This window comes from Sus scrofa, chromosome 11 (genome assembly GCF_054392235.1).
Source record: "Sus scrofa isolate SSC_HxYL_T2T_F1_AM1 chromosome 11, Sscrofa_HxYL_maternal_Yorkshire_Landrace_v2.0, whole genome shotgun sequence".
In the NCBI taxonomy this organism is placed as follows: domain Eukaryota; kingdom Metazoa; phylum Chordata; class Mammalia; order Artiodactyla; family Suidae; genus Sus; species Sus scrofa.
This window is the reverse complement of record NC_139393.1, coordinates 58,565,928-58,590,803: the sequence shown is the minus strand read 5'-3', so window position 1 is coordinate 58,590,803 and position 24,876 is coordinate 58,565,928. Positions and strand designations below refer to the sequence as shown.

The following is a 24,876-nucleotide window of genomic DNA, read 5'->3' as shown; positions in this document are numbered from 1 at the left end:
GTGTAGGCCAGCAGCTGTAGCTCCGATTAGACCCCTAGCCTGGGAACCTCCATATGCCTCAGGTGTGGCCCTAAAAGGACAAAAAACAAACAAAAAAATTAATTAATTTTTATTGCTTCAGGACCAAAATCATGTCCCAGGTTTCTCTGGCTAAGCCAACATTTAAAGCTTCTTTCCTCTTCTCAAATTTTTCCTGCCTTGGGCTCGAGTAGGACACCTGGAGCTGAAGCAGCTATCTTGTGTCATTGAGGCAAGAGTTGATAGACGAGGTATGAAGAGTGGTAAGGAAGGAGAAGCCTTGAGGTTCTCTGACATCAAGGAGCATTGCACCAGCCTTGGACCTACCTACCTTTCAACTTTTTTGCTCAATGAGAAACATAAATTCCTATTTGCTTAGTTATTAGTAGTCCATTTTTTTTATTACTGGTATTTAAAAGCAATCCAAACTGATACACAGATATAACTATCCATGTCCCTAGAATTGACAGGAGAGCTCCTCAGGCCATCAGGAGCCACCAACATGAAAAAGAAGTCACAAATCTTACCTGCCCACAGGGTTACTGATCGTCCAAGCTTCTTGCACATCTTTTATTGATTATCAATCAAGTCATTGCAACAGCAATGTGACAGCAGTGAGTTTACATCTGCTTTACTCTCCTCTTCCTTCTCTTCATTTTCCAGTTGGGGGGCAGCCCACAGATTGAGGCGTGACTAACTTCCCAGCAATTGCTTCTACCAATGCACTTAGTGAAAATGTCAACAGCCGCAATTCAATCACTGCCTCAAAGATCATTCAATGCTATCCACACATGATTTTGCCAAGGGAAGCTGGTGCCACTTTCAAATATCTACTTGGTAAAACAATACCTGGGAATGGCCAGCTGAAACAGGCACTCCCTTTTACAATGATCTAGCTCCCAAGTGCGTGACCTTGGTTTTCATTTTCAGAAATGAAATGAAGTCTGACCCTTCTTTTGAGTTGAGAGGGTCCTAGGTAAAGATCCTGCTGCTCATATGGACCTAAAAAACACCCACCTGCCTGGTTCTGCGGGATGAATGACCCTGAGCTTCACAGGTTGACCACACCGGGAAAGCCTTGCATGGATGCTTCGCTCTAGTGTGTTTGCAGTGATTACCGCAGCATGGAGCTTTGGGCACTGCTTCACGGTCCCCCTTAATATTTGTTAGAAATCTATATTCTCCCACCCCAAATTCTCTTCCCCAGACAAAAATAATCTTACTCAGAGAAATAAAATATAAAGAAGCCCTATGGAGATAAATATCTCTTGCCTTCAAGGTCCAGATTCTGGAATTGACACATTCTCAACTCCACACAGAAAAAGTCTGGGACTGTTCACAGCTCTGTGTTAACAGCGATGCCCTCTTCCTTTCTTTTCTCTCTCCCCTTCTCTTCTTTGTCCCCACCTTCTTACTTCCTGCCCTTTGTTCCTTCCCCCTCCTCCCTCGTTCATCATTTCTTTGCTACCATCAACCTAGTTTATCATTGTCCAACATCAAGAGTAAAATCCCGTATGAAATATTCTGCAGGAGAAATTACTTGTAACATGAGCGTCATCCTGTGCATTAACTTCAGCCATCCATCTATATCTGGCAAATCTCCGGGTCCTCAAATTCTAGGAAAATGTTTCCAAGAGGGCTAGTATCTTACATGTTTGTGAATTTGGTTTAGGGGGTTTTGGGTTGGTTGTTCGTATTTTAAGATTTCATGTCCTCTTGGGGGGCGGGGCATTCCCCCATCACTTTTGATATTTCTTCTCTGTGGAGGGAACCCCGTCAGTGGAAACCCTGAGGTCCTTCACCTCTTTATTAGCTCTTCCCCAGGGGAGTAATTTATCCAATGGATAAATTTGAAGTGTAAATACCTGGGAATGCTCTGCGCAGCTTCTCTCCTTCCTCGGGGGGAGCGGCTCCCAGGAGATCCTGCTGTGCTCTGTTCTTCAGGGGTGCTCTGCTCTGCCCCTGCCTTGGAAAGTCAGTCATCGTCCAGTACTTTCTGAGGAGAGAGAGTACATCTGCCAATTCTGGAGCTCCACAGAAGCTCACAGTGTCCATCCTGTGAGACCTACTGCTGACTAGAATGTCCCATTAGCTATCTTCAGTACACATGACTCAAATGCAAGACTACTGAATTCTCTTCCCCCCCACACACACTCATGGCTTGTGGACATTCCCAGGTCAGGGATCAAACCTGCGCCACGGCAGCAACCTGAGCCACTGCAGTGACAACGCCCAGATCCTTAACCCACAACGGAACTCCAAGGCTATCTGAATTCTTATATGTGAAGTCTTTTAGAGGAGGATTTTTGGACAGATCCAGCAGGCAGAAAATTAGTACGGATGTAGTTGAACTCAACACCACCACCTACGATTGGCATCTACAGACCGCGTGACCAACGATGGCAGATACACACACACATATGCTTTCTTCTCAAGCGCCTGTGTAACATTTACTAAAAGAGTGCACCCTCTGGGCCTCAGGGGATACCTTAAAATTTTAAAAGAATAAAAATTACACCGTATTTGTTCTCAGACCACAATGGAATTAAGCCAGAAATCAATAACAGAAGGATGACAGGAATATCCTAACATATGTAGAAATTAAACAATGCACATCTAAATAACACATGCGTCCGAGTTCCCATTGTGGTTCAGCAGTAACAAACCTGACTAGCATCCATGAGGACGCAGGTCCCATCCCTGGCCTCGCTCAGTGGGTTAAGGATCCAGCACTGCTTGTGGGCTGTGGTGAAAGCTGGCAGCTGTAGCTCCGATTTGACCCCTAGCCTGGGAACTTCCAAATGCTGCAGGTGCGACCCTAAAAAAAAAAACAAAACAAAACAAACAAAAAGATTCAGGCTCTTATAACATGAAATGTTCAAGTTTCATTTAAAAATTCTCTTGTCATAACAGAGACTGCAATTGTGTAATTACTAAAATCCAAACCAGGGGAAAAAAATGTCAAGAAATTCTCCTGTGACTGGTCAAGGAAGTATTTAATCTTACAAGTAGTTTAAATCCGAGAAAAATCCAAGCCATCTCAGTCATTGGTAATTTATTTCAGTGTAGTTCAAGAATCCTAAAAGAAGCAGGTAAAGCCTGCTGATTTTTAAGCCCTGAGTCCTGATGCCGTGTGGAGGTTTACAAGACAGCCCTGGCTATGGGAGCTTGGGAGGAGGAAAGGAACGAGCTTACCCAGAAAAGCATTGACCTTGAATTATGAGGTTAAAGAGTCCAGATATACAATGAAGCCTGAATTTTTCTGAAATACCTGGGAAATAAAGTTTGCAAGATTCTTGGAGGTAGGATTAATTTTTAGATTTTACTGGAGAAACATTTTATATTTTCCCAAGGATCATCTATTTAGTTGCCTATGTCCGTAAAAATTTAAAAAGCTTCAAAAAAAAAGTCTTAAACATGTACATCCTAGGGTACCTTGTTGCCAGTCATGCCACAGATTTGGGGGTGTCTTTTGAAAATCTTTTAAAATGGAAAAGATGGCATTCTTAAGTAAAAACATTAAAAGTACTGTTAAATTTTTTTAAATACTGTTAATTCCTTAAATAATTTATTTATATCACTCCTTTCCCAAAAGTCCAGAATTTTTTAGCATTCACTTATCTGTAACAGGTGCAGGAGAAATGAATAACCTGTGTAATTGTGTAACCGAGTTTTGTCTTCTTTTAATTCCTGCGAAGGAAAACAATGATTAGATGTGTTTACTTAGGGGGAGGAGTAACTGAATGCTTGCTGAGAAGCTAAAGGAGTTTTTAAAAGAGCAATGATGTACATTAGCTTTGGGTTCTGCCGAGGCTTCTGCCCACCCAGATGGAACTATAAAACCTTCCTTCTCTTCACTTCTCCCCAGGATGCGCCTTCCCAGATTTACCGTATAAACTTTTAACAAGTGACCTATTTGCAAAACTCTTTTCTGGATTGCCAAATACGAGTTGATAGAAAACTTCCTGTAGCTTCTTTTCCTCGTTATTTCCCCATCTGAACCTTACCAAGGCAGACATCACACACTACACGCACACACTGTAAATTTCTAAGCAACAAAAAGAAACAAAACAAGAACTCATGACTTCCCCTCCAAAATAAAAAAACAAGCCAGCATTCACAGCCCAGTCTACAGCATCTTTGTTCTGTGATTTCAGAATGCAATTAATTAGGCACCTTAATTTGTAAAAAATAGTATCTGCTTTAGCCTAAGTTTCCAACTGAATGCAAGAGTTTACCTAATTGTTGAAGTAAGGTTAAAGGGATGCATGATGATACTTAGAAGCAAAAGAAATAGAGACAACTTTAAATTTTGATTTGAAGTAAGCAAGCAGAATGCATTACTGCTATCCATCTTTTCAGACAATTTTGTAGAGAAAACGTTTTATTACACACAAAGCAAATCCACTTAGCCCTCAGTGTTATTTCCTTCTCTTTTATTTTGTCCTTTCTCTGGAATTTATATACAAGATATAAACTAAATTCAAATCTGAATGAAGACTAAAATATGAAAAAGTGATTATTCAGTTATGTTGAATTAGTTGATCAGCCATTATTACAACTCCCCAGATGTGCATATTTATAAGAGCAGTACAATAAAAACAGGATACTTGGAGATCCTTACTGTTGCTATTGTTCTTTAGATACTTTTCAAATATTGAAAACCCAGCAAATACAAGTATAGAAAAAGTTATTATGTTCTGAAGAAAAGCCATTATTTTCCCATACATTCTTTAGAGAACATGTTTTCAATGAGAAATTCATGTGTCCCTATAATTAGAAAACTTGAGTGCTCTTTCTGAAAATTTTGACATCATTTTATAAACTTTTAAAAAAGAAATTAGGAGTTCCCGTCGTGGCGCAGCGGTTAACGAATTCGACTAGGAACCATGAGGTTGCGGGTTCGGTCCCTGCCCTTGCTCAGTGGGTTAACGATCCGGCATTGCCGTGACCTGTGGTGTAGGTTGCAGACGCGGCTCGGATCCCGAGTTGCTGTGGCTCTGGCGTAGGCCGGTGGCTACAGCTCCGATTGAACCCCTAGCCTGGGAACCTCCATATGCCGCAGGAGTGGCCTAAGAAATAGCTAAAAAGACAAAAAAAAAAAAAAAAAAGAAATTACTCATAATCTTATTATCTTGATATAATTTTCATTCTAACACTTTCCTCCCAGATCTTGACCTCAGGTAGAGTTACTACGAATTTTCAGGCAAATTACGTTCTTTTTTTCTTAACAAAGATTTACCCTAAATTTTACTTCTAGCAATTGTCATAATTGTCATTTGAAGTAGTTTTAATAAGCTCGTCTATGGGAATTTGTCACATGGAAAAATTCAACAGAAGAAAAAATACTTTATAGAGATGTGCATGACAGCCTTCTATATAATAATAAAATAATGAATACGATCATCGTCCAGCAGTGGCAAAGCACCATGAACTGTACGGAATATGACGTTCGTGCTTTTTTCAAAAGGATGAAGGTTCTGATCACGGCTCTTTGGTGTGGTCAGCTCCGGCAACCCTAAGGGTCACGTTAAGTGTCACGGCAGCTTGAGTAATCTTACAGCGGTGCCCTCTGTGCTGTGTCTCTAACCCAAAAACTCACTTAACAGCACATAAGACTGATGACTAAAGGAGCCCCAGGCATGGCCCAACCATTCGTTGGCATTTAGAACAAAACAGAAGTGAAATACACCCCCAAATTTGGCAGTGGTACAAGCAGAGATGAGTTGACAAGTTGTAGACATTATTCTTTCCCCTCAAGCTCTTACATAAGGAAGCGCTATTGTGTTGAGCTGACCTAAGTCACCTGCTCTGGAATCCAGGCTCGGAGAGAGTAACCTGATAGGAAAAGGAGGCGGCATTGGACTAAACTGCATTGAAACCCTGGATGCAGGCAGCCTGGGTGGGGCTTGTCCCACGTAGACCAAAATATCCACTTCCGAGCACAGACTGTAAAAGTTCTTCAGCAGAAAAGGCCAAAGTTATGGAGTTCCCATCGTGATGCAGTGGTTAATGAATCCAACTAGGAACCATGAGGTTTTGGGTTCAATCCCTGGCCTTTGCTCAGCGGGTTAAGGATCCAGCATTGCCGTGAGCTGTGGTGTAGGTTGCAGACGAGGCTAGGATCCCGCGTTGCTGTGGCTCTGGTGTAGGCTGGTGGCTACAGCTCCGATTCGACCCCTAGCCTGGGAACCTCCATATGCCGCGGGAGCTGCCCTAGAAAAGGCAAAAAGACCAAAAGAAAAAAAAGAAAAGGCCAAGGTTATGACTGATGCCCACAGTATTCTTGCAGATGTGACCTATATCTCATCAGATGGGTTGGGCAAATTAGGACTTCGGGGTTTTGCAGGATATGGTTTTCCCATTGGAAATATACTTAAGAAATGTTTTAACATTACATCGTTATATACGAAGAACCCTCCCAATATGTCAAAATTAAACTGCAAATAAACAGATTAGGGATGGATTAGAGTTTTCATGAATAAGTTTGCTGTTCATTGTTACATCTTTAATAAATACTCTATTTCACTTATTTATGGTAAGTTAAAGACATGATAAACATTTCCACACTAGGGCTTTATGCACAAGTACTATTCCTGTACCTATAAAGAGGAAATACTTTCCAACAAGAGTATTTGTTACTTTCCATATTCTGAGAGCAGAGGCTGCCCTCCAGATTTCTTCTGAGCTTTGGGTCAACTTTTATTTTACTTACTGATCTCGCTTTGCTTCTGGGAAAGCTAAAAGAAGAAAAGAAACTGCTCTAAGGAAGGCTTGTGACCCTTCTCCCAGTGCCACTAAAAGTAAAGCATTGTTTTAATTCAAACAAACACAAAGGAGTAAGAAAGTCATCAAGTGCGTTTGCTTGCTTTGTTTTGCAGGTTTGAGAGAGAGGAAAACCACCTCCAAGATTCTGTGAACAGAAGGATGTGATTTGGGCTTGTTATCACCTCAGCTTAACAGCTTTGTAGGGTAATAGCCCTATCTCTTCCCTATTTAGCTACTGAATTTTTTAAAAAATGGTTTCCGTGAAAACCAAATGAATCTAGAAGCAGGTAGCTCCATCTCTCCAAACAAAAACAAAACAAAACTAAAACAACTAAGTTGAAAATATCAAGAGAGTAAAGTGAAAATAAGCAAACATGTGAATTCAAAATAAACTTTTTCTTTTTAACTTTATGAAGTAAGAACGAGCTGCTTCTTTTTTTCTAAATAACTTTAGAGAAGGTTGCATTGAGGTCATATGTCCCAAATAAGAATACACACTCATAAGCAAGTCTGACCTGTGGTGACCACTGATCTTTTTGCAAAGTAGAAATAAACATAAATTATCTTCATAAAGCTGACTTTTTTGCATTTGTTAAAATTAAACTGCCATCTGTCTCCTGACATACAAATTACTGTGACAAGTTAAATGAAGTTCCTTCCACACTCCAACCGAATTCCATGCCAGTTATTTTCACGTCACATAACTTCTATCACATGAACATTTTGTGAGGCCAATAATACATTACGAATCAAACTGATTTTCAAAAGGATGCATGACAGGTTCACATTTCCACATTTATCGAACTTTATTAACAAGTAAAACACATATTAGCATGTTTTATATATGGGCAAGGACATTCAATAATAAATGGCACATTATCATCTAAGAGTTGAATTTTACCAAGAAGGAGGTTTTAAAAAATAATATACCAGTATTTCAGGACTATTTGAAACAATTAAAAGAACAATTAATAGCAGTTCAAATATATAAAAGCTCACTGTTTACTATTTACCATAAGTGGAATCATTCCAATACAACTTCTATTAAAAGAAAAGATACGTACTATGCATGTTCTACACATCAAACAAATGGTGTCTAGGCAAGGCTGGGACAAGAGTAATTAGCTCCTGCTCTAATACTGCAGTTCCTTCTCTCAAAGGGTAGTGGGTTTAGACAGTCACTTCTCAGTACAGTGTGGTTATATACAGGGCAATCATATAATATCTCCTCCAAATTAGGACACTTACTAGAAAGGAGGCACTGTATAAGCTGAGAAAATAGGAATAACCAGGTCTATTATGAGCAAACTCAGGATATATGTCACTCTAGTTAGAGTATCAGGTGCACTATCATTAGAGTATGGACCAGTTGAAAAAAAATTATGTGAAATTAAGAAACCCTGAATTTTTCTTCGCTTGGACTTTTTGAACTCCATTTTCCTGCTATTAGAGGTTTTGCTGGAAATGTTAATGATTATTGTCTTAATAGGTTAAAATTTATGAACTTCAAAAGCACAGGATAGAGTGTATCCATTCGGAATAAAAGGCTAGAGATTTATATCTGTTCTTTTAAAAAGATATTTTCACTTAAACCAAGTATGACAGAATTTGTTTTTTAATTTTAAATTTCAAAAATGTATCTTGAACACACTACAGAGAAGTTGTAGTTTACCTTAAATTCAGTTTATGTTCTAAAAACATAAAAATGGATTTTTCTGGGCATAACTAAGCTTATTCAAATATTACAGAAAAAAAAAATGTGATTCCTTTTTGTATTAACTTCCAAGCCCCAATCACATTCATTCAAAAACTGTTTAGATACCCTAACAAGGATGTGATTTTCACTCTTTAAGGCAAAATGCAAAGGCAGTTGAGTGTCTCCAAAATACAACAGCAGCTATTCCATCCATCCAAGCACACAGGAACTGTACGGAGGATTTGATAAATGCAAAGGAGAACGTTCACTTTCTTAACATAATATTCTGAAATCCCTGATTGGATGATGAGGTTTAAGACTACCAATGAACTGTACCAATTATAAAGGATTATGCAACACGCACACTTGAATCTTACAACTTTGGGGGAAAAAAAATCAAAATAAAAAGTGAAGTTTTGACACTGGGTCAACACATTCACATGCAGAAACCAAATATAAACACCACAAAAACAAAAATAAAATTTTAGTAAATTGATGGATGATAGATGATTAGTCATTTTAACTTACCATGTATCATAGCTTAATTTCACTCAGAAATCATTACAAAGGAGAGTTCCCGTTGTGGCTCAGTGGTAAGGAACCCGACTAGTAACCATGAGGATGTGGGTTTGATCTGTGGCCTCCCTTAGTGGGTTAAGGATCTGGTGTTGCTGTGAGCTGGGGTGCAGGCTGGCGGCTGCAGTTCCAATTCAACCCCCTAGCTTGGGAACTTCCATATGCCACACGTGTAGCCCTAAAAAGCAATATATATATATTACAAAGAACAAAGTATAGGCCCACAGGAAATTAATATGCAACAGAGACCTAGCGCTAGTTTACATTTCTTATAAGTAAATTCTACTTTTAATTAATTTCCAAATCAGGCCACTAAATTAAATATTTTATTTTCTTTACCTCAGGCTATTGTTTTACTGAAAGGGGTGTCATACGGGTACTTTAATCAACAATAAAACTTCTATGCAGGGGAGGAGAATGAATGTGGGAAAACAAAAAAATAGGAGGCTCAATTAGCAAAACAAAACTGCATGTTTTATTTATCAAAGACAATGAAGTAAATAAGAAAATACAGAGAAATACAAAAGAAGTTATAAAGCGTAATAAATTTTGTGTTCAGAAATGGAACAAGTGATCCTGAATCGTTTTAGATGTACCTTTTAGTAGTCGGTGTCTAATAATAAACAAGCAATCAGTTTTATGAGTTCTATATAGCTGTATTAAATGATTTTTAAGTTTAAAAGATGATATAATTCCCATCATTTTTAATGCTGGCATTCAAAAGCAAAGATATAACTGAAAAGAAAACAGATGAGACATAAAATGATTTGCAAAATGTAGTAGCTTATGAATGTAAAACAGATTCCAGCAGTAACAATACATACTCACACTCTCACAAACCACACTCACAACCCCTATATTCCACAGACACATTTGCATAACTTGAAAACAGATATTTTGTATATCTCAATTCAGGAAATGATTTTTACAATTTAAGCCTACAATCATAAAGCAAGAAGCTTTTAAAAGCACAAGTTTTTCTTTCCTAAGTTAAACATCTAAAGAAGAAAAATATTGCAATGATATTGAAAGATACTTTTATTGGCCTTTTAAAAGACAAAATGCAAATGAGAATATCTTATTCAGAAAATTAATTTTCAAAAAGTCTTAAATGAAATAAATATAATATCTAATACAATTCTGCCTGCAAGAATATCTAGGATGGACAATGGCTGAAAACCAAGCTTCTCATTTGAGAATTCCTAAAACTGGCATGTCCCTTTAAAAAAAAAAAGGATTTTCTTACAAAGGACATGAGGAATACCCACATTTTTCTTAAAATTTGTCCTAAAACAAACTATCTTTGACGGCAAAATTTTCTATATATATTAAGTCCACTTAATTTAAAATTAATGAAAAGATATCTAGACACAATTTCTAAGAAAACAATGCAGAAAGTAATTTATGCATGGTTATTTACATAACGTTTTGCTAAATAATGATGTAAATATCATGTTCAAAAATCTGACAAAGCCTTTCTAATAATCAGCACTGCAAGTTTCAAAAAATTTTATATATAACAAAGGATGTGCAGAGTTACTAGATAAATCTAAGAGCCAGAAACTAAAGCATTTGACATGGTTAATCATTTCATTTTTATTATACTAAATGTCAGGTCAGAAGTCAATGACATTTACATGCTGGAAGACTGTTTATCACTCAACTCTTTCAATTATATCAAACACTAATCAAATATGACGAAACTTTACTGCTACAACTTTACGGTTTCTGGTTTCTTTCAAGAATATGCAAATCTTTTAAATGGGCACATATGCAAATGCGCAAAGCAAATGAAATATTAAGAGAATGAACAGAAATGGCTTTTAAGCATAAACCACTCTGCCATTCAATTTTGAAGCTCTATCTTTTCTTCACTAATTTGTCTTCCGTTTTTAGTAGTCTTCTATCCTATTAAAGTTGCAGATTTACAGATGATCTGGAAATTTCACATTGGTATAAGAAAGGAATGTCTGGTCGATGCAGTCTGGGGACAAAGAAAGATTAGTCTTAAAATGTATTAAGTTTCAATTATCTAAATGATAGCACAATAAAAAAACCCGTCTTACAAAAATATTATATTAAGTATATAATATCCTTTTGGTAAGAATGACACAGTAGCATATATCAGAATACATTCTAAAGTTTAAGCTTCTAAAAGAGACCATCTATAAAATATTTACATTATGTTTTAGACTCTTGAAAAATGCAAGCAAGATAATCACACTGAATACCATTTAAATTAGAAAAATTACTTTGCCTTTTATCTTACAGGTAACACTGACAAATTCTTACGGTCACTACTTGTAAAGACATTTTACCAGTTAGGAGTTCCCGTTGTGGCTCAGTGGTTAATGAATCCGACTAGGAACCATGAGGTTGCGGTTCGATCCCTGGCCTTGTTCAGTGGGTTAAGGATCTGGTGTTGCCATGAGCTGTGGCGTAGGTCGAAGAAGAGGCTCGGATCTGCGTTGCTGTGGCTCTGGTGTGTTGCTGTGGCTCTGGCGTAGGCCGGGGGCTACAGCTCTGATTAGACCCCTAGCCTGGGAACCTCCATATGCCACAGGAGCAGCCCTAGAAAAGGCAGAAAGACCAAAAAATAAATAAATAAATAAATAATAAATAAACAAAACTCAACAAAACAATTAAAAAAAAAAAAGACATTTTACCAGTTAAAGAGAAAATGTGACATCTTCCAGCAGGAGGAAAGAAACTTTAATGGAACATTTAAAATGATACTTTAATATAATCCAGAAATGCAATTTTATTCATTGTACTCTTTAAGCAGAAATACGTAAATTATGTTAGCTTATGTAAAACTCACACAAGCATAAAATTTAAGCAGCCAAATCACAAAGCATACAATTTATTTATACTGAGCCACAGCAACCTTGAAACCTTCTGCACTTAAACATACATCCAGAAGGTAGGTGTTCCAGTATGCATATTGCTTATGCAGTTCAAACACTTTAAAACTTTGGATCATTTACTTACAGATATGAAGTGTATAATATTTACCTTAAAAGCAATACAGAGAATGGAGCTATGAGATCTCTTCATGTGAACATTTACTAGCTGTGCAATAAATAAATGCCTTTACTATATACACAGCCTCCAGAGACTCACTGGATAACTAGTAAGACAACCTCTGCTCATTTCTTGTACCCACTTATTCAAGTTGTAGCCTTCACTGTTGATAGAAACTGGTACACATTAAGAAAATAATAATGGAACTCCTACTTTCTTCACAGAACTTTTTATTCCTTGATCCACTTTTTTTTTAAGATCAGGGCATGGCAAACTGCTTTTCAATCACAGATTTGGATTTTTTTTTTTTTTTAATCTACCAGGTATCTATGTGAATTTCACATTGTTTTATGCAAAATGCCCATAAAGTATAAGTGTTTTGTCATATTTTTTTTTTTTTTGAGTCTTCAAATGCTGTGCTGGTGGTTACTTCCTATACATCCTGTGGTCTGGTCAAGCTTTAAAAAGAAGTTTGAAAGTCTGATTTGAAGTTGTAGTTTACTCAGAGTATGTATATAGTCTTTTTCTTTCTTCTTTTTTTTTTTTTTTTTTTTTTTTTTAGGGCTGCACCTACAACATCTGGAGCTTCCCAGGCTGGGGATGGAAGCAGAGCTGTAGTCGCCGGCCTATGCCACAGCCACAGACATGCCAGATCCAAGCCATGTCTGCAACCTACACCACAGCTCAGGGTAACACCAGATCCTTAACCCACTGAGTGAGGCCAGGGATTGAACCCACGTCCTCATGGATACTAGTCGGGTACGTTAACCACTGAGCCACGACGGGAACTTCTCAGAATATAATTTTAAAAATTAAAATGTCTGAAATTCAATTTTAAAAAATTAAGTTACCTTAAAAGTTTATAACTTCTTAAATTGCAATTGGAACTGTTAACAGTACAAAAATAAATATGCTAAATTTGAGCAGACAACATGGGTACACATTAAGCATTTAACATGCATCTGATGAATGAATACAAGGGGAATAAAGAGTTATTAATATTTCTTACCTCTATAATAAGAAGAAATATCTTGTTCTATGAGCAGCTGCCATACTTTCAGACATGTTTCTGACTTTCAGGTAATTAACAAATCCTCTGAAGAAAAGAAGCAGGCCTGAGAAGGTTGAAATAATAAAGACACATTACATTCTTAGAAAGAGGGCATGATAAATTTAAAAGACAATTATAAAAGAGATCCTCTTGGCCTAAGGAATTTAATCTGTAGAATTTCATTCATTCCATAATATATTTTACACTATAGTGATAACTCTTTTGTAAGGAAATATAATAAAATTTTATTGCCACTCCCAAATTATTTCAATTTGTTAAGCTTAGATTATCAAAAGTGAAGCAAATCCAGCCATGAAAATCCAAAATTACACAAAAATATACTTATTTAATTATTTCTTCAAATAGCAAAGCTACTTAGTGCATTTTAACTGATTCAACCCACAGAAATCCCATTTTTACACTAAACTTTTAAACTAATATAACTACTAAGCAGACTATGACATATTTACTAATAGGAAGTACTTAAAAGAGACCACATGTATGTAATTGCTAACAATTGTGGTATAAAACCAATAATAAGCCTGTTGAGAAGATCAAGTACCTGTCATGTGCGAAATCTGTGTTTAGATTATGTAAATATGTGCATGATATAAATGATTTTAATTTCTAGTTCCTGTTTTCAAGTAACAATAAAAGACTAATTTATAATAAAAATTAGGATAAGAAAAATCAGGAAAGAAGACTTGACAAGCAGCCTCTCTAGTGGTTTCTTAAATGACTTGAGATGGATCTTCTATCTATCTATCTCAGGTTCTCCTCTGCAAAATAGTATTTTTAAATGGCAACCATTTAAATCACAGGTATTAGCTAAGCATAAAAAGCATTACCATTCTTAGTAGAGTTAAGTCTTTAATATGCTTAAGCATACAATTCTAGGGACATATTTATTAACTCCAGTAAATTTTTAACCAGGTAATGGTGGTGGGGGTGGGGGAGCAGCGATGGGAGCAGAAAATATGTATACCACCAGGAGGAAGAATCTGTCAATTTGAAATGCAAAGTCTCAAACAAATTGGTACCCTAGGTCTAAGACAGTAATTGAAGCACTAAAATAAGAAGCATGGTTATAATAAATTAGAGAGGAAAGATAGATGAGACATACAAATAAGGACTTAAACAAGGAGTATGGATTTCAGCTAAATCCTGACCATCTGTTTCTCATATCCCAACTCTTTCCATTTGTGACTCCCATTCTGAATGCTGCCCTCATGCCCTTCCAGATGCTGTTCACAGTTAATGATATTGTGATCCAAACGTACAAGTATTATTGAAAAATGTAAACCCCAATTATTTGTGAAATCCTTTCTTTTGTCAATGAAGCTGCTGTTTTGAAGACATATTTTGTTCTGCTCAGGCATTTTTTAAAATAAGCCAATTTATATCTAGAAACCAGTCACTCTGTAGCTATACTGTTTCTTGGCACTTTATGAAGTGCACAGCATTCTTCTGAGTTTATGAGAAAGCACCATTTTCACCGTGGATTAAATTTTCACACTCTCCTAAGTGCTAGTATGGACGTGGGGCCATCCTCTGCATTGTACTCTATGCTACTCTGTCCCACTGTTATCCTCCTAAGAGTCCTCAATCCCCTAATAATATTTAGAAGCAAATATGTCATTCGATACACTTAAATACCTAATGGACTTTATACATGTTTTCACTTTTAAGTAAGTAACTCAATAACGAGCACAGAATCAATCAGAAAACAATGAACGATATTAAAAACTTGCTAAACTTTTGTACAAGATGGACTCTCAATAAAACCACAACATTAGAATAATTTCACTACAATCATTAGAGAAATCTAGGATCTTTAGTAACCTTAACAACCACCAAAATTTTGCTTCCCAAAAGATCCTAAAGATGCAACGCCAGGACTAAATAAAAACTCAGGGAGAACACTGCCACCTACTGAAATACTATTTTCTGGTAGAACTATGTTACTAGAGAAACATGGGCTCTTAAACCTAAATACAAACAAAATACATTCTTCATGTCAAATACATACGTTTGAAATGTGGATTAAAGGTATAAGGTAATTTTAAGATTAACTTAACAATCATATATCTACAGCGGAAAACAAGGGAACAAAAACTGGAAATCCACAAAATTCATCAATATTAATAAAAGACATTCTTTGTAAGAAGAAAACTCAACAGAAGTACTGTGATCATTAGGCATGAAGTTTTTCCTTATGTCTGGCTGATTAATGATTAATGCAGGGTTCATTTCAAAAAAATGTAAAGAATGTTTCGATGATCCAAAAATAAAAGAATGGATAGAATATGCAACTCTCAACATTTCCTATGGTCATTAAAAGAAAATTATCTATGTATATTTTCCAAAATAAATGCTGAAGTCAATTTTCTTTTTTTTTGCTTTTTAGGGCCACATTTGCAGCATATGGGGGCTCCCAGGCTAATCAGAGCTACAGCTGCCGGCCCACACCACAGCAACAGCAATGCCAGATCTTTCACCCACTGAGCAAGGCCAGGGATCGAATCCGCAACACCTCATGGTTCCTAGTTGGATTCAGTTCTGCTGCACCATGACAGGGAACTCCTGAAGTCAACTTTTTTTTTTTTTTTTTTTTTTTTTTGTCTTTTTGCTATTTCTTTGGGCCGCTCCGGCGGCAAATGGAGGTTCCCAGGCTAGGGGTCGAATCGGGAACCGGCCTACGCCAGAGCCACAGCAACGCAGGATCCGAGCCGCGTCTGCAACCTACACCACAGCTCACGGCAACGCCGGATCATTAACCCACTGAGCAAGGGTAGGGACCGAACCCGCAACCTCATGGTTCCTAGTCGGATTCGTTAACCACTGAGCCACCACGGGAACTCCCCTCAGCTATTTTTTAAATTGTCTTAGGATTTTCAAGTTTTGTAGTATTATCATTCAACCACTGAGTCTTTTAAATTGATAGGCTCTGAATTTTAAGTTGGAAACCCGGAGTGTTATATAAAATCATCTGAATAGCTGAGATGATATGAGTGTTTGGACATGAGCATTTTGTAGTAGAAAAACTATTTCTCACAAATAACAACACAGTGTATTTACATTTCATAATTTTAGGAAATATCAAAACTGAACTAGATGCAAATTATTCATACTGAAATACATTAAGAATAAACTTACCAAGTACAAGAAATATCCACCAAAGCCAATATTGTCCATTGAAATATCCAGTAAAATAATCAGAAAACTATGGAGTGAACATAAATATATTAAATGTATTTATGTACCTAAATTTGAAAATCATAGAATTAGCCTCAGTTTCAGAAGGATTTATCTCAATCTTTAGCACTTAAAATGGCACAGAGAAAAAACAGAAAAGAAAAATACTTAATGACATACATATATAACTACTTGAGAAAAAACACAATAGCATCAAACATAAAATATCTTGGAAACAAAAATCAGTTTCAAATGACTTGTTAAGGAAGAAAGATAAGTGCTATGTATCTAAATCCAACATTTTCTCATTAAAGAGTTCACATGTCAGTTCTTTTTTCATAATCTCTCAAAGCCACAACCACCATCCCAAACACACTACAGCAACCCGCTGCTTTAGATATTAACACCAAAAGCCACATTAGTTTAATCTTATCAGATGGGGATGTTCTGCTGACCTCTAAAAAGAAGAGCTTTTGACCTTCTGTACACCCCCTACTGTTAATCACTGCCAAGAATACCAAGCACATAAAGACCCTCAACTCATTAGAGTCTTTTTATTTTCAAACTAGATGCTCCAGCATTCAGTTCCCAACAGTGAGCTGAGAACAGCTAAATGAACCTTGAAGTGGCATTTCAACAGTTCCTATTAGCGGCAGTGGTAGACAGTTTATAGTCTCAGTGAAATGAGACTATAAACAGGCAGATGGAAGGCAGGGTTTGGTGATACTGGACATAGGTATCTTTTCCTTGATTAGACTCTGGACATGATGATTTTTGTTTTCAAGTTTTCTTTTTAAATCAGTCTAATCTTCTTGTTTGTTCCATCTACTTTGTTTCCACTGGTCTCTAAAGTGAATCTGATTTAAATAAGAATGAGTTTGTTAAATTGCAGATTTGTCCTCAGATGTTATCTATCTCCAACTTCAAAGGTAATTATTTGCAACTATTCATTGGTAATTGCCATAAAAACTTTAAAATCTTATAGGTTTGATAATAACAAAAATGCTTACAAATCATAAGTAATGTCACTAGTAAGGAAGCATATCCACTAAAGGTTATCTAAATCTGTTTTTTAAAGCCCTTAAAATATTTTCACAGGAAGTATTTGCAATACATGAACCATGATTTAAGTTCTCAGAGTTTCAGAAATTTCAAAGTGCCATTATAGATGCAAATCTCACATATTCCTACACTTTTAAAATATGTACAATGAAGGGAGAATTGGAAAAGTGAGAAAATATAGCTTGTAAAGTAGGAAAGCACTACAATCCTTTTTAATCGAATGATTAACAATTAGAAATAAAAGGTTTTCTTACAGGTTTTGGAGACTTTAAGAACAAAAGGAATAAAAAAACCAGAGCAATACATTTTCAACCTTCTATTTTTTAAATATATTTTAAAATATATTTAATATATAATTTTACTCGGCAAGAGGCGACTAAAAAAAAAAAGAGCCATTCTTTACCAAAAGTATTTATCTGTAGCTATTCTTTATTTGTTCCCAAGTGAAGAATATAATTACCTCAAGTTTGAAGTCAAAGACAAAAACTCACTATGTAAAATGAATAATAAGCTTTTGGGCTCATTACTAAGTTATCAAAAGTATTTCAAAATCATAGGGCTGAGCCAAGTCGTGTTTTTGTTTTTGTTTTTAAGTAAATAAATCATGTTCACTGGTCAACCACAGGCTACAGAAATCAAATTTTGGAAAATAAATTAATCAACAATAAGAATTAACATGATTTCATTTTATTAATATAACACCAGTATTTTATTGTTTATATCTTGCCTACTTTCAAAAAGACTCGTCCATTTTTAATAAAATATATACGCATTTTTAAACAAGTGATAAAAACATCAAAAACCTTAGACAGAAATAATATCAGAATCTTGGGCTAAAGATACACTAAATCTGAGATTCAGAGCAACTCAGAAACAAAAAGAAAAGCAGCAGTGCAATTTATAAATGACTTACTATCTAATAAAAGGAAACACCAGGCTTTTAGGAGAAAATCTTTCTCTCAACACTGAATTCCAAGGGGCATGTCCTGCTTGGAGCTTTATAATAAAAGTCAAAGGACAGTGTCACAGAGACAGTGCAGGATTAGGAGACAGGTGCTGAACTGAAATCAAGCCGGATTCTAATCCAGATACAAACTATGGGACATTGAGCAAGTTAGCAGATCTTTTATTATTAGCTGCATCATCAATAAAATGGCTGGCTTGTTACCAGCATCACTGATACAGACAGGGTTAAAGAATTTAAGGTTTTCCCTGGCCCAGGAACTTCCACATTATACAGGCAGGGCCAAAAAACAAACAAAAACAAAAATCCAAAAAAAAAAAAAAAAAAGGAAGTTAGTGTTTGTGATGAATTAAGCCTGGATGGAACATAGTAAGTACTCACTGAATGGCAGCTATCATTATTTTATAACAATAGATTTTTTTAAATCCTTTTCTTATATCATTTTTCAATATACACTACAGGTATAATATTAACTAACCTTAGCTCAGGAAAGGTAATTTAAAGGGAAATTAAACAGTCTCAGTGATTAAACCTGATGCTGTTATATACCTTCAAAGCTCTGAGAAACACCAGTCTTTGAATTTAAGGTCTCCATCTTAATCACAATAACTGGAGTTGATAACTAGATCATCTAACCTTTTCTCAACCTGAGGTTCTATGAGAGAATTAGGTCCTATTATCTCAGAGGCCGGGGTGGCATGTAATACACTAATTTCTTTTTTTTATGAGTCTAGACTGATCCTAGCCGTTCACTAACCTCAGAAGAACTGAGAAAAATCAAATCATTTTCTGTATTCTGAGATTTAGGCAAGAAATCCTATTTGAATACTAATAATTAATTCTATTACTAACATAACCAAGGTTGGATATATGTACTTTAGCTCTTCTGAGGTTTTTCTAACACTAACTTCTGCAAGGGCAGCGACTGTCTCTTTATCTCAGTGATTGTCTCTCTTTATCTCTAACATAAAAGTCTAATCCCATGATTAGACTCATGGTGGGAACCCATTTTACATTTTTAAAATGAAATTAAAACAGAAACTAGCCAGGGGGGCAGTTCTTACAATGGCCCAGTTTAATCACCTTAGAATAAGCCAGCCCACAGGTCCCCAATCAAGAATCCCAAGAATCAACTGATTAATAACCAAATCCTATAATCTAGTCTGAACAGAGACAGGGTCTGATAAGACTACTGAAGCCCTGGGAAGTAATAAAATAAGCTTAAAAATAACAAGAAACACATAAAACTCGGTTTTAATAGTGCTGTAATAGGTAATTTTTTAATCAATTTGATAATGTAGGTGCATAACTGACATGTCTGAAGCACTTAAGAAAAGCTGACAAAATATGTGATTTCTACTGAAAAATTCAGGACTTAACTCATTCAATTAGAAATTGATGTTTAAATAAATAAGACTTTTAGAAAGTATATATATTATTAATTGTACAGCAGAATTTAAATGCGTGGGTAACTTTTAAAAAGTTATTAATTAACATAGCCACTTCCCTAGCCTTAATCTAATGAAACTTTGTAAAACTTTCTACCTTTGTAAAAAGGAGCCAAAAGGGGCTTTCAAGTGGCAAAGAAAAAGAGCTGGGGGAAGATTATGCTTACAATACCACTCCTGTGCAATGGTTACAGAAAATTATCTGGGGACTAGAGAAGTTGTTGAGATGGGAGAAAGAAAAGGACGTCCAGTTATTTCCCTCTATACCACCTTGTAAATGATATGAGGTAGATAGAGGGTGATTTCCAGGAACCACAGGAAATGAAAAGAAAGGCATAGAATGGAATTCCCAGTGTGGCTCAGCGGTTAGCGAAACCGAATAGTATCCATGAGGAGTTGGATTCGATCCCTGGCCTCACTCAGTGGGTTAAGGATCCGGCCTTGCGGTGAGCTGTGGTGTAAGTTGAAAATGCGGCTCGGATCTGGCATTGCTGTGGCTGTGGTGTAGGCCAACAGCTACAGCTCTGACTCGACCCCTAGCCTGGGAACCTCCATATGCCTCAGGTGCGGCCCTAAAAAAGACCAAAAATAAGTAAATAAATAAATAAATAAAAACTTAAGTTACAACACTAATACAAAAAAAAAGATAAGATTCAAACTCAAATTTTTCTGATTTCAAAGTTCTTTCAACATACAAGCTCTCATATAATACAGTCATAAAATGTTCACACCAGAGATCCTTATAATAATTAAGTATAGAAGTTAATAAATCTTAACATAACTGAACTCACATACATAAAATGAACATTTATGAGCCACCTGGGAAATTTCATGTATTTTAATTTTTAGAGACAAAAGTGACAGGGGCTATCAAGACACTCACCCTGACAATAAGAATCCACTTGATCAATGAAAGGCCAAATCCACAGATGGCACCATACCTTCCAGCTATGGTATTGGTGATACAGAAAGATAAACAAAATCCAAGCCAGTTGAAAATAAATGCCACTGAAAGCAAGAGAAATAATTCTTTTAAAGACCACACTTTGGAAACAAATTAACAAGAAACATACACAATATACTTCACTGATCAATAGAAACAGCAGTTCCCTTCAACTCTATACCAATTAAGTCTTCTTTATAGACTATAGTTTACCCTTTGCAAACGTATTCATTATTCAAAGCATTTTTTTATTTTAATGATTTTTATTTTTTCCATTATAGCTGGTTTACAGTGTATAAAGTATTTTAACAAATGGGTAACCTTGGTTTCTTGTCAGTTTGGTGAACAGGAATCAATTCCTTAAAGGTTATCACTAAAAGTTGAAACCATACTTTTATTTATTTATTTATTTATTTATTTATTTATTTATTAAAGATGAACTGAATAAATGACTGCTCCAGAGCAGGTACTGTTCACCGTCCCCACCTCTTACCTAACAAAACCTGTTGTTCCCTTTCGTAGGAACCAACCCACTTCTACAGCCTTTATTTCAGGGAAGGATGGACCCCATACTAAGCCCCCATAGGTCAGGCTGAGTCTTTTGGGAAAACTACAGGAGGCCAAAACTCCCTGCCAGTGATTTTTTTTTTAATTGGACTTCTGAAAAACATTCTTAAAAATACAGCAAGGAGGACAATGTAGTTTAAATAAGTGGCTCTAAATTGATCATTGTTGAAGCTGGGTAATGAATATACAGGAGTTTATTATATTCTAGGTAATGAATATACAGGAGTTGGGTAATGAATATACAGGAGTTTATTATATTCTAGTCTAGTTTGAGAGTTTCAAAAGTAAAAGTTTTTTAAAAAGAAAAGGAAAGGCCCTTCATCTTCCACTGATGTCATGTTTAAGAGATATACCTGGAACTGCCGCAAGGATCTTACTATCAGCCTGAGGAGTAAACCATCATTCCAAGGGGAGAGAAGAAAAGCAGGGAAAAGCAGAGCCACAGCACTGATAAATGGTCTGTACCTGAGGGCTGCTCATCCAGGGATTTCTTGGTTTGTGAGATAATCCCCTAACTATTTAAAATAGTTGAGTAAAGGTCTATTACTGGTAGCAGAAACCATTCTGACACAGGTCCTTGAAATATAATCAAAATGCCCTCTTTATGTCCAAGATATCAACATTACCAAAATAAAAATAGTAGAGTTCCTGTCGTGGCACAGTGAAAACGAATCCGACTAGGAACCATGAGGTTTCGGGTTCAATCCCTGGCCTTGCTCGGTGGGTTAAGGATCTGGCGTTGCTGTGAGCTGTAGTGTAGGTCGCAGACACAGCTCGGATCCCGAGTTGCTGTGGCCATGGTGTAGGCCAGCAGTTGCTGCTCCACTTTGACCCCTAGCCTGGGAACCTCCATATGCCATGGGTGTGGCCCTAAAAAGCAAAGTAATAATGATAATAATAATAATGACAGTAGTAATAATAAATCTAAAGATCAATTTGAGCATAAGTGTGGTCTTGTTCAGTGTCCATGTTCTTACCCTGAGTATCTCCAACCAACCCTCAGGGAGAATAGAGCAAATTACCTATAGAAATTATGATCTTTCAGGATTCTGAAGACAAAAAGGAAACATTTTAGGATATGTTGAAACAGAATGGCTATTTCTTTGAAGCAATGTCCCTACTCCTATAATTTCCTCCTTCCTAATACTTGCTAATCACAGCTTTTTTCCTCATTTATGGAAGCTGTACTGCATGCTGCAATAGTGAGAGAAATGGACTGTAAAAGAGGGGAGCCGTGTCTGAGTCATGCTGTACTCATTCACTCTGTATATGACCTTGGACTCACTGCTGATTTCCCTAAGCCACAGTTCTCTGATCTGTAAGCTGCTACTTCACAAGACTGATAAGAGGATTAAGTGAGAATGTAAAGAGCTTAGCACAGTACAGAACCTGGCAGTAGTGACTGCTGAAAAATGTTAGCCACACTCACTACCCATACAAAATGCTCTCTTCACATTACAAAGTAGGTCTTCTCCTTCCCGCAAAGAAAATTCAGAAGACACTACTGTAAACAAAGCTTGTTTACACTGCTTTTTAGCTACCACAACACTGAACAGCAGAGACAGACTATTTCCATCACTGCAGAATAATCAATTGCACATAGCTGCTCTGTATCTCATTGGCTAATATCTGTGTTCGCCGTGGGGAAAGCACGGAACAAGAAATAGCTTTATATCTATTTACAGTAAAGAATTTACATGAACAAATAGCACTAGAGACTCCCAACTGGTTGCCACCTACGTGTTGGTGGCAAGCTGAGCTATTTCTCTCCTCTGCCTTCAGGGCAGGCAGATGAGGTTTGCAGCACAGGACAGCGCAGTCCTAAGCACCTTACTTCTTCATCCCCGGGTGCTATCGACACCGTAGCATTCTGTAAGCATGCCATGATGTTAAAAGAGAGGAAGCACCAATGGAGAAAACCCCAAACAGCAAAAGTATGCTTTCACCTTTGAGTATGTATATGTTTATCTTTGGGGAAAAAAATAATTTAAACACTGTCCAATGTCTTCAAAATCAGACTTACCAACATCTATTATACATATCATTGTACCCCAAAGAGGAAAAAGATCCCAAAGAACGGAAAACGTACTTAATGAACCACCATGTTTTCTTCACGTTGTCTGCTAGCAGCATGAATGTCTAAATTGTGCTCATGTGCTATAACTTGCTATAGATTAAACCGTGTTCCCTTCCAAATTCAAAGGCTAAATAGCAGTGCGATGGTATTTAGAGAGGGACCTTTAGGGAAGGAATTACAATGAAATGAGGTTATAAGGGTGAAGCCCTAATACAACAGGATTGGTGTCCTTATAGGAAGAGGCAGAGACACCAGAGAGCTCTCTCTCTCTGCACACAGGCAGAGAGGCCATGCGAGGACACAGCAAGAAGACCGCCATCTGCAAACCAGGAGGGGACCCCACCAGAGACCAACTTTTCTGGCACCTTGATCTCCTAGCCTCCAGAACTGTGGGAAAATAAATTCTCATTATTTAAGTCACCCAGTCTGTGGCTCATATATAAGCAGATAAGGCATGTATGAGGCCTTTTGCATAACACTTCAAGGATTAAGAGAAGCAAAACATTATCGGAGGACACATATATTTCTTTCTTTACATTTTCTGAACATGAACAATTATCTTACCAAATTTAAGTGTAAACTTTTTTTAGGATTACTTGCAGTAAGAGACTGAATTGTAGACATAGAAAACAGAGGAGAGAATTAAACCAAGAAAATTTTTTTGGTGTATTTTTGGTCTTTTTAGGGCTGCACCCACAGAATATGGAAGTTCCCAGGCTAGGGGTCCAATCAGATCTGTAGCTGTCAGCCTACACCACAGTCACAGCTACATGGGATCCGAATGGCGTCTGCAACCTACACCACAGCTCATGGCAATGCCAGATCCTTAACCCACTGATTGGGGCCAGGGATCGAACCCATATCCTTATGTATTCTAGTCAGGTTCGTTACCACTGAGCAACAACAGGAACTCCAAACCAAGAAAAGCCTTTAATTAAAACATTCTTACTGACATTCAAGGCAGTTTTTTTGCATATATTATATAACCTGAAATGCTTAAATTATAAATCACTTTAAACAGAATTTATTTCTGGAATTTAGAAATAGACAACAGAACAGATTCTAGACAATAGCTACTCTATTGTTTAAGAGGCATAGAAAATATAGCAAGTTGCAATTTGTAGAACAGCCACTAGATGGTAGTGACTACAAAAAAGCTATGCTTAGCAACACAATTAAACAGGCCCTGGCATACAGCCTACCCCCAAAAAACATCAGGAAATGAAGGTAAAAAATAAGTCATACTTTACTCTTATAATATTAGTAGAATATGTTTAGAACAGGAAGCATAAAGATGTAAGGTGTAGAAACAATTTAGTAAAAATGAAATGAAAGGCAGATAATTTACATTAATGTATCAAATAGATTTATTTATATTCACATTGGCTAATATACCACCATTGACCAAAAATAAGGTAAACCAAGTGCCTAGGTTACTGTGGATTTACAACAATGGTATATCAGTGAAATGTTTTCATACCTAAAAA

General features: G+C 36.6%; 2 protein-coding genes across 4 annotated transcripts in view; both read right to left on the bottom strand.

Moving 5' to 3' along the window:
- LOC146398650 (uncharacterized) overlaps positions 1-2,195 on the bottom strand; it is a 37,056-nt gene extending 34,861 nt beyond the window's left edge. Inside the window, exon 1 of the mRNA XM_084982076.1 lies at positions 1,884-2,195. Within this exon, the coding sequence (XP_084838202.1) occupies positions 1,884-2,073 (190 nt within the window). The 5' untranslated portion in view covers positions 2,074-2,195. The remainder of the gene's footprint in view (positions 1-1,883) is intronic.
- A 7,315-nt stretch (positions 2,196-9,510) lies between these two features.
- The window catches only part of NDFIP2 (Nedd4 family interacting protein 2), a 64,573-nt gene continuing 49,207 nt past the window's right edge, over positions 9,511-24,876 (bottom strand). For 2 of the 3 annotated variants that reach the window (XM_001926577.6, XM_084982069.1), the window contains 4 exons: positions 20,686-20,810; positions 16,290-16,356; positions 13,092-13,197; positions 9,511-11,042 (listed from right to left, as the gene is read on the bottom strand). In XM_001926577.6, coding sequence (XP_001926612.2) covers positions 13,094-13,197; positions 16,290-16,356; positions 20,686-20,810 — 296 coding nt within the window. In that variant the 3' untranslated portion in view covers positions 9,511-11,042; positions 13,092-13,093. The remainder of the gene's footprint in view (positions 11,043-13,091; positions 13,198-16,289; positions 16,357-20,685; positions 20,811-24,876) is intronic. The other variant, XR_014819673.1, reaches the window with a different exon arrangement.